We start from the raw sequence: 10,444 nt of genomic DNA, 5'->3' as shown, positions 1-10,444 counted from the left end.
GAATGTTCAGCCAGGCTCCCAGGTCCTGGAAAAGGGAGACCTGCCCCTTCCCCAGGTCCCCTGCACTTTGGTCAATCCCTTCTAATCCTCTGAAAGTGTCAGGGGCTGTCAGACCCCAGGCCAGAGGCAGGACAGCATGACATAGTGTTGCCAACCTCGGAGCCACCAGTGGTAATATTTACATAACATTCTCCAAATCGAACTTAAATACGAGTGCTTGGAAAGAGAGGCTTTCAGTGAACATGAAAATGAAAACCATTACTTACGTGCCATAGAAGGTAAGTTTAAAAGTGAATGCAAAGAAATAAAAACAAGTAATTAGGCCTTCCCTGGTAACAGTGGCCTCAAGGTTCTGAGTCTCTTCTTTTTTTTTTTTTTGGAGAGATTTTCGCCATAGGGCGTGTGTGCTTGCCAGACAGACAGAGAGAGACATTAGAGACAGAAAGTGAGAAATCAGCCCCCAGGGGGTATGGTCACGCCGCAATCCCTTCTCCTCCGTTCTCCTCTCGGGATCTTGGGCACGCACGCACACGCACCCGGCATGAGTTTTAAGCCACCGTGTCCGGGACACGAACCACGGTCAACTACGTGGGAGTCCAGCGACATAGCCATTACACTAACTGCTGGTTCCCTGAGTCTCTTCTTGATTCTCGGGCATTCTGGCACCTGAGGGAGACTCTCTGTGAGAATAGACACCGGAGAGACTAAAGAGAGAGTAACTGTCTCTCCACGTGACTCAAGGCTGGGGATGGCGAGATGGAACAAGCAAAATCCAGCTCACAGGTGGGGTTTTCAGCCCAAGGCAGATGAACACACAGGAGGCTAGCCAGGGAGGGAGTGAATGGGCAAACTTTCCAGCTAGTTAGGTAGAACTTTCTAGAAGAAAAAATTTTCCCAATAGTCATGTATAGCCTCAAGCATGTGTATGTACATATGTGTATATGCATGTACCTACATGCATGTGTGTGCACATATGTGCATATGCATGTGCATAGTGGGAGGCTATCTGATGATCAAACATGATTTGCAAGTTGCATGACCCTGGGCAAGCCAACGTCCCTGTGCCTCACTTTTCTCCTCTGCGAAAGGGATGCATAATAATAACCTCTGGAAGGGGCCCCCAGGGTGAAGTGACATACCCCTGACATCTGCAGCCCTTTGAGTGACAACCTAGAGAGCACAAAGGTTGAAGGTCTTGGGCACTGAGGGACCTAGGGTCATGTTCTGGCTCTATTACTTCCCAGCTATGAGGTCTTGGGTGGCCAACCTCCCTCCTGACTGAGCCGGGGTTCCCGTCTGTGCGACGGGCCTGGTGCTGACTCTCCCCTTGGTCTGGGCTCCTTTCCAGGTGCGCACCGGCCTCCTGATGAACCTGATGGGCGTCCTGCTGCTTAGCTTGGCCATGAACACCTGGGCACAGACCATCTTTCAGCTGGGTACCTTCCCGGACTGGGCTGACGTCCACGCAGCCAATGTCACTGCACTGCCACCCACCTTGGTCAATGATACATTTCGGACCTTCTGAGTCCACCTGGGGGACTCTCTTTAGTTCAGGCCCTCCCAGAGGGCCATCACCTGCTGCTAGGACCCAACAGGACAATCAAGCAATTCTTTTTCTGTAATCCAATATGCAGCAAGCAAGAGTGACCTCCAGTGGTCCACTCGGTCCACAGGCTCATTTTCTAGGACACTTTCTTTCCCTCTTGTGCAGTTTGAGATCCAGATGTCTCCCAGCTCTGCTTCCTGAGAAACGAGCTCCTTGGTCTGGGACCTGTAACGCACTTAGGGTGCAGAGAGCCCAGTTCCAGCGATGAGAAGCAAACTTGGAAGGTGTTTGTCTTGCACAGTTGGGAGGGGCCGTCCCTTCCTCCGGGCAAGGCTAACGCATCCCCCAGTGACTAGTTGAGGTAACACTCTGGAGACCATCTTGTTTTTAAGGGTTACTTTCCTGGGCGAGGCCTTGGGGGCTCTATGTCTCAGGCCAGCTGTGCTGGCTGTCCACAACCGGCGTGTGTTCTGCCTGGCCGATGCCCGCTCTGGGCCAGTGGTTTGACTGTTGCCACTGCTGATACCAAGGAACCAGAGATTCGTTCCAACCCGGGAGACAGGGAGGAACAGGTGACTTCCTGAGGCCGTGGAGGCTGTGCGAAGCCTCCCTGCTGCCCCCGAGCTCCTGAGCACACCAGGGGAGTCTGGAAACCTCAGCTGGCAGCTCTGCCCACAAGGTTGACGATAGTTCTGTTTATCTGATCTGGTTTGGCCCTAATTCTGGGGTCAGGCCAAGCCTGGGCTTTGCCCTCTCATAGGTGACCCATGGCGCCACGACCCTCCTGCACGTGGCCTTCAGGGCTTCTGTGGCTACTGGGTAGGTGGCCTTTTCTTGTGCCAGCAACTGGTCTTTACCTCCCCACCCCTACCCCAAGAGGTAAGCAGAAATTAGCAAAAGTCACATTTTTTCAGGAGTGAGAAAAAAGTCAAAGGACAGTGGCCTGGTGAAAGGCCAGGGGGAAATGTCTCAGGCAGGCAAATATTATCCCCTCAAGTAGAAGGAAAACCAAGACATCCGCAATGTCCTGGAGGATTTGATCCCTCTCTAATTCAAGCAAAGCATCTGGGCCTCCCCCGGATGTCCTGCCCAGCCGGTGCTCAGAAAGTGCCCGCTGAGTGGAGCGGCCCAGCGCTGGCCCAGCATCAGGAAAGGCCCCGGCCCGGGCGCCCTGAACCCTCACACTTCCCTGTCTTGTTCTCCAGGGGCTGAGGTTCTGCCAGGAGCAGGCCAGGCCAGGAAGGCAGCACCGAGGACTGAACTCACTCTCCACATGGCACCAGCCAGTGGTGGGCCTTTCCCTGAGAGCAGGGGGAGACCAGGGGGGAGGCGGGCTCCACCTGCTTTCCAAGTGAGCACATTAGGATTTCATCACAGTTACAGCCCTTGGGACAAGGAAGGTACACAGATGGAGAGAGGTTCATGTACAGAAAACCCATGGGACCCGTGACCAGATGCATCATGATTTTAAATACTTCTGATCAAAAAATGCTGTCAAATAAAGACTGTTAATCAATGCTCAACCTGGAGGTTATTTGCCTTTCTGGATATCGAGAACATCCAAGTTACAAATTCTTGGACTGGGATTCCATAGAACTGCCCTCTGACGTCACAGCCCATTGCTCTCCCTCCTTCTCCATATTCCTGCCTCAGGACCTTTGCATATGCTGGCCCTCTGCCCAGAGCACTCTATTTCCAATATTCCAGGTTCCTTCCGTCACTTTATTCAGGACCCTGCTCAGAGTCACCTCCCGAGAGAGGCTACTTTGCCCATTCTGTCTAAAATGTTATCCTCAGCACTCTTCAGTTCCTTAAGTCAGCTAAATTTTCCTTCTTCTTAGTACCCAGGACCCTGCATAATTCATTTTCTTGTTTGTGATTGTTTTTTCCCTCTAGAACATAAACTTATGAAAATACAGACTGTACTTATTCATTGCTATTATTCTGGTACCTTCTGTCACAGGGCAAATGTTCAGAAAACATTCACTATTCACTAATCTACACCAGGATTTATGAGAAAGAGAGCTCACCCTCTGACCCAAGGTCTGTACGATCCGTTTATTTGTTCGTTCATTCTTCCATTTCTTCATTCCACACGCATCTACTTGGAAACTGTTTCGTGCTGGTTCATTGTCCCCACCCACATGGAGCAGCGACACAGCAGGCCCGTCAGCTATAACCCCAAGAGAAAATGAGCACAAGGTAGGAACTGCATTTCTGGAAACGGTTATCCAAATAGCCAACAGGGTTATAAGGAGACGCCTGCCTGACCTGCTTGTTTACAATTAAAAAAATGAAAATTCAAGTAAAAGTTTTGTGCTTCAAGGCGTAAGTAGGAGAGCACCACCGCATGGTGGCTGAGACCACGTGAGAGGCCTGGGCTTGGTTCCCAGCCCAACCCAAACAGGCCCGTGGCCGTGGCATGTACCAGTGGTCCTGGCTAACTGAGAGGTTGGGACAGGAAGATCACGACATGGAAAGACCCTGTCAAAAGTACCTCTCTCTGTCTCCTCTATGAAAATATTAATAGAGGGGAGCAGGTGGTATGGTACTTAAGGCACTGGACTCTCACATGGCCAACCATAGTTCGAGTCCTGGATCTGGCAGCTTGCTTTCTCACTTTCTTTCTCTCTCTCCGGTGAGTGCACATGCCCTATAGCAAATTTGAAGGTAATAATAATAATAATAAATAACATTTTAAAAATAATTCTAAAAAATTAACAGATTGATAAAGAAATAAATATTAAAAATAAATGAAATGAAATTCAACAACATGCCAGTCAGCACAACAAAAGCAGCCAAGCAGACAATAAGTGATGATGGGATGTGAGAAAGCAGAGACCTCATGTCCTGCAGGTGACACTGGGTTTTAAAACATAGTATGCGAAAATGAATGGAGAGCCAGCCCTGTAGCCTAGTAATTAAGGGATCTGGATCTCACATGGCTGACCCAGCAAGGGAGCTTGAAAAACATCCTGGGCACATGTGTGTGAGTGTCCAAAACCCTGACAGGATAGAAACAATGGGGGGAAAAGGGATTGGAGCACAGCCAAGCTCCACTGGGGGCGCTGTCTCCCTCGCTCCCTCTCTGTATCTCTGGAAAGCACAAGCACCCTCTGGCAATTAGATATATTAGATTGAACAAAATATTTTACTAAAATTACTTTCCATTTGTTATGCGACTGCCAGGAGAGCTGAAAAGACACATGTAGCTTCTACTGGGGGTTTGCCGCCCTTCCCTTGCCCAGAGCTGTCTATATGCTGAGATCGTAAGGGCTGTTCTGCATTCTCGAGTTACCCGGACAGTGGTTTCATTCTACGCCCACAGTGGAAAGAGTCAATGATTCCAACATTCCGTGGACTTCCGATTCTGATCCCACTCCAACTCCCTAGGCAGATCCGGACACTCACCACTTCCTCTTCCTCTCCTGTCTTATGGCTCTGAATCCTCCACCCAGAAATTCCCCTCAACAACGCCGATGCAATTTCAGATGAATCAGAAGGCCCCTCCGGATGTTGTGGGCCTTGAGGTCAGGGTGGCCAAGTATGGGGAGAGGTTTCTGCCTATATATGCTGAGAACAGCCCAAAATAGCTTCTGCCCCTTCCCTCCTGAGACCCTTTCCTCCCCTAGGCCCCCATGCTCCCAAATCTTACAGCTCCACCAGGCCTTCTGGAAATGGCATGAACCACGCAGCTCCCGGTGCCAGTGCGGAAAGTGGTACAACACGGTGGGGGGTTGTCTAGAACGGTTCCCCTCTGACCACCACGATGCCCTGAAGTTCCCTATGGGACGACACCCAGGCCAGGGTGCTTGGTGGACCTACAGAGGCTGAGGAGCCAAGGGCTCACTCACACAGAGCCAGCAGGCAGGTAAGAGGGAGCAGGGCACGAGCAGTGCTTACCGAACACTCTACACCCATTTCCTCATTGACTCCTCAAACCTTAAGAAGTAGATACTGCAGTCCCTCGTCACAGCAGAGAATGCTCGAGCTCAGAGACAGGCAGTATCATGCCCAAGGTCACACAGCACAGCCAATGGCAAAGCTGACATTTGAATACAGGTCAGCGCCTTCAGCCCAGGAGCCCTGGAGGTCAGGAGAACAGTGAGACAGCAGCCCTAGCCGAGGACACTTGCAGACTGGGGGCCTCCTGTCAGCTTTGGCCTGCAGACCTGTTAAGATCCCTCCGTATGGTAGTCTTGCGTGTATTTATTTATTTATTTATTTATTCATTAATTCTTTAGGGTGCATTTGCTCTCCAGAGAGGGGCAGTGAGAAATCATCCCCCAGGGGAATGACCAGGTTGCAGTCCTTTCTGCATTCTCCTCAGGATCTGGGGCATGCACACACATGTGCCTGGTGTGATTTTCAAGCCACTGGGTCTGGGACTTGGATCACATAGTCAGCCATGTGGGTTCCAGCGTCTTAAACTCCATACCACTTGCTGGGCCCCAGACTTGTACTTTTTTAAAAACGCTGACTTTAAAAACATAGAGTTTGTTTTTGTTTTTGTTTTTTAATGTGAAAAAGGGAATGATTGGCATCTTTGGGAAAATGGGAAAATCTGTTAAGGTTGGTCTCATCTCCAGAAACTCTGACCCTCAGCTGGAGCTGAGTAACAATTTCCCTTTCTAAAGACCTCTGCACTTTGCAGCTCGCCACTGATTGTATTCAGCTGCTCTGCTTGCTGCTCTGGCCGGACAGCCCCCACCCCTGGGCGCACTGAAGTGCAGCTCTGGTCCGCTTTGTGTGTGATGTCCTTCCCAGACATGCCAGATGGCCTGGCTTCCTAAAGGGACTCACAATCTAGGAAGAGAGTTAGGTCCCCCGAGGGTTCCGGCCACAGGTGCCTCGTTCCATAGCTGTGTGACAATGAGAATGGCACTTCCCCTATCTCGACCGCAAGAGAGGCTGGACTACTGGCCCAAGCACCATGTCCTTATAAGGGAAAATGACAGCTCCAATGCCGCCTACCTGTGTCCCCGAGGAGTCCATCCATGGAGGCCTCCTGGGGTGGGGAGTCCTGCTGGCAGGGACAAGGCATGGAGATGTTGGAGGAGAAGTATCTACCTTCCAGGAAGAACTGGTTCCAGAACAGCCTGGAAGTGGCCCTCAGGGCGATGACTGCACCAAGGCCCCATTGGAAGGAAGGGTTTGGGCGGAGGAAGACAAGCTGTTCAGATGTATACCTGCTATGCAGTAAGTGCTCAGTAAATGCTAAGTGCTGTTATTGTTAGTCTTCTTTCAAAATTTATTTTCGTTTATTTCTTCCAGGAGAGACAGACAGAGAATGGGGGGGAGGTACTCCCAACAGGGTCTTCACTTTGCAGTCCAGAGTGAAGTGAAGCACATGTGCGTGCATGCCCCAGATCCCGAGGAGAATTGGAGAAGGGACTGCAACATGGTCATCCCCTGGGGGAGGGTTTCTCACTTTCTCTTTCCAGCCTCAGCCAGCCCGAATCACAGGCACGCTGGTGTGCGCACTCCCTATCCCCCCGCCCTCGCGTGCACAGGGCGACCTCAGGATGTGAACCCAGATCTTCCCAGGTGGCCTCAGCGTTATGGAGCATTGTGTTACTGCGGGGCTGCCACAGCTGGCTGTTAACCTCTTTCTAAGGGGAGGAACCTGAGATAGAGAGAGGTCACCTGCCCAAGGTCACACAGCTCTGAAGGGACAGAGCCATGATTTGAAGCCAAATCCTTGGTCAGGTTAAAGACAGGAAGGGAGCTGGCAATGAGAACCAGAGCCACTGCCTGCTTGTGGAAACGTCTCATCCCCCCCGCTGGGTTCCCACCCCCCCCACACACAAGTCAGGGCCAGTCTCCCCTTGGGGCACTTGAGTTGTAAGGGGAGAGGAAAGAAGCAGAGACAAGTCCTGCCCTGGGCTTCTAATGGGTGCACGGTTTCTTGGAGCCTCAGTTTCTTTCTCTGTAAAATGGGGCTAATTCTACTTTCCTGCTACCAGGACTGGAGACGCTGCTTGGAAAAAGGCCCTCACCCTCTCCTCCCACAGCTCCTACCACTCCTCCTCTGGGGAGGGGATGGGCAGCTTGCCCAGCCCTCTGGGGCGGGGGCGGGGGGCACCGCAGGGCGGGGATGAGGCATCCAGGAGGGCTTGGCCAAAGGGTAGAAAAGCAGAAGCCGCAGGGTTCCCTAAGTCCCAGAGAGTTCCCCCACTTCCTCTCCACCTGCCGCAGCTGCCAGAGCCCGCCTGCTGAAACCACTGCTATACGCCTGCTGAGCCCACTGCTATCACGAGTATGAGGGGCCTCTGGGGAGTCACTGAGCACCTCCTCAGGACTGGGTAGGTCTGGGGACTTGGGACACTGAGGGGCACAGGCAAAAAGACCCGGGGCAGGTGTGAGGGGTGGGAGCTCAGATCTTCCGCTCTGACAATCTCTGGCTGTGTGACCATGGGTTACTCATCACCAGTCTGAACCTCGGTTTTCACATCGGTGAAATGGGAGTTATCGCATATCTACTGATTGTCACCACAATTGAATGAGAAAGTGCATGCTCAGGGCTTGGCCCATGCTTGGCTCAGAGCAGCACTCCATATGCCAGGGGTCCCAACCACTGGGCCGTGGACCGGTACCAGTCTGTGGCCTGGCCTGGTGGGGAGGCTACACAGCGGGAGGTGAGCAGCAGGCAGGCCATTGAGTGAAGCTTCATCTGTATTTACAGCCACTCCACATCGTTCATGTCACTGCCTGAGCTCTGTCTCCTGTCAGATCAGGTTCTCATTGGGGCACTAACTCTGCTGAGAACTGCACAAAGTGAGGGATCTAGGCTGCACTCCTGAGAATTTAATGCCTGAAGATCTGGGGTGGAGCTGAGGCGGTGATACTAGCACTGGAGAGCGGCTGCAAATACTGCACTATGGTGAGCTGTATAATTATTTCATTGTACATTACAAGGTACTGATAATAATAGAAAGAAAGTACATAGTGAAGGCAGTGCACTTGGAATTATCCCAGCCCCCCCATCCCCGCTCCCATCCGTGGAAAAATTGTCTTCCATGAAACCAGTCCTTGGTGCCCTAGAGGTTGGAGACAGCTGCCATGAAAAGCAGCTAGTTTTTGGTCATTCACAATACCCAGCAGGGATAGCAGGTGGTGTGGTGGTTAAAGTGCTGGACTTCCAGATGGCTGACCATGGTTCGAGTCCTGGACCTGGCAGCTTGCTTTCTCGCTCTCCCTCTCTGCTCTCTCTCTGTGTCTCTCTTTGGTCAAATTGAATAATAATAATAAATAAAATTAAATAATTTTTGAGAGTTTTTTCCTATAGGGCACTTACACTCGCTAGAAAGACAGAGCGGGACAGAAAGACAGAAAGCGAGAAATCACCCCTCCAGGGGGGGATGGCCACACAGCAATCCCTTCTCCTCCACTCTCCTCTCGGGATCTTGGGCATGCATGCACACGCGCCTGGAGTGAGTTTAAGCCACTGGGTCCGAGACTTGAACTGCAGTCAACTACATGGGAGTCCAGTGACATAGCCATTACGCCAACTGCTGGTTCCTAAAATTAAGATTTAAAAAAAATTTTTTTAAATACAATACCCAGCACAGGACTTGTCACCCGATTTAACTTTTTAAGTTTATTTATTTATTACAAAAGCTTAGCTCTCCAAATAACAGAGTGGTTCTTTCTCAATCGGTGCAGCAAAGTCCCAAGGGGTCAGGTGGGGTCAGGTGTCCATCCCTGCACCAGTCACTGTGCTCAGTGGCACCTGGATTGGCTAGAACAGCTTGTGCACTCTCCCCCCAAGCTGAGGATGGTGAAGGCAGTCAGGGCTTTGCCTGTAACCAGCATGGCTACTCCACCTACCCTCCTCTCTGCCCAGTATAACCGTATGAGCGTAAAACCATGCTTCCTGGTATCACTTGAAATGATCCACGATCTCTAAGCTTGAGAGACCCTCAGTGTTGCCCAGGAACTGTGCTATTTTCCCAGCCCATCTGTCTCTCACCTGGTCAACTATCCTATACCTTCTCCTTGCTCACCTCCTCCTGCATTCTATGGTCACCGCGACCTTGCCTGCTGCTAGCCCGAGCAAACAGAAGCAATCATGCCCCTTTTAGTGAATATTTATGGAGCATCCACCACATGCCAGGCACTATCCCAGGCCCTTGGGTAATATCAGGAACCAAAAGAGACAAAGTCCCTGTCCTGGTGGAGTGGACACCCCAGTGATAGAGATAGCTAACATGGTGCTCATGATGGGCAAGATAGAAAATGACCCTCTGAGGAGCATATTTTTATTATAGCATTTTATAGATAAGAAAACTGAGGCACAGAGAGGTTAAGAAACGAGCAGTGTTACACAGCTGGTGAGTGGTGGAGTGGGGATCTGAACCCAGTCAGTCCAGAGGTCATGCCTTTATTGCTCTGCCCTGTGCATATCAGTTGATACTTTTCACAAGTGCACACATTTCACGAGTGCCTGTCCATTTACCACCATCGGTGCCCGCATCTTCTGCTTTCTCACCTGATGTGAAGGATGAATGGCCCCTGCTCCTTCCCGAGAGCAGCCCTACTGTGCATGCTCTCATTCTCACTCCTGCATCACCGAGGGCTATCAGCCCAGAGTGTCCTTCATCAGTGTCTCCCATCCTGACTGGACCTGCCCTCTGTGAACATGCTATCATTTCTCCCACCTTACATGAACTCTTGGGGTCCCACTCTCCCTGCCAGTAAGTGCTCCATTTCTCTGCTTAATAAATGTTTATCAGATGAATAAATACAAGGATGATAGAGTAGAAAAGTTCCTCAAGGGCCATCTGGTCCACTCTCCTTACTCCTAAATTATAGAGATGAGCCCAAGTAAAGAGGGGAATGTCTGGGAACACAGGGAGCAGCCAAGATGGAATCTAGCTGGATCTTTCCCTCTTTCCC

General features: G+C 51.1%; 2 protein-coding genes across 6 annotated transcripts in view; both read left to right on the top strand.

Moving 5' to 3' along the window:
* SLC13A3 (solute carrier family 13 member 3) overlaps positions 1-2,715 on the top strand; it is a 102,877-nt gene extending 100,162 nt beyond the window's left edge. For all 4 annotated transcript variants that reach the window (XM_027775740.1, XM_027775739.1, XM_027775741.1 and 1 more), the window contains one exon: positions 1,349-2,715. In XM_027775740.1, coding sequence (XP_027631541.1) covers positions 1,349-1,525 — 177 coding nt within the window. In that variant the 3' untranslated portion in view covers positions 1,526-2,715. The remainder of the gene's footprint in view (positions 1-1,348) is intronic.
* Positions 2,716-6,535: 3,820 nt separating this feature from the next.
* OCSTAMP (osteoclast stimulatory transmembrane protein) overlaps positions 6,536-10,444 on the top strand; it is an 11,385-nt gene continuing 7,476 nt past the window's right edge. The window contains exons 1-2 of one of the 2 annotated variants that reach the window (XR_003551058.1): positions 7,779-7,851; positions 8,232-8,429. Coding sequence is in view for 1 of the 2 variants with exons in the window: in XM_027775738.1 (XP_027631539.1) it covers positions 6,741-6,745 (5 nt within the window). In the remaining variant the exon portion in view is untranslated. Of the gene's footprint in view, positions 6,746-7,778; positions 7,852-8,231; positions 8,430-10,444 lie in introns of those variants that run through there. The other variant, XM_027775738.1, reaches the window with a different exon arrangement.

This window comes from Tupaia chinensis, unplaced genomic scaffold (assembly GCF_000334495.1).
Source record: "Tupaia chinensis unplaced genomic scaffold, TupChi_1.0 Scaffold000602_1, whole genome shotgun sequence".
Classification (NCBI taxonomy): Eukaryota; Metazoa; Chordata; class Mammalia; order Scandentia; family Tupaiidae; genus Tupaia; species Tupaia belangeri.
This window is presented reverse-complemented; position numbering and strand designations above follow the sequence as displayed.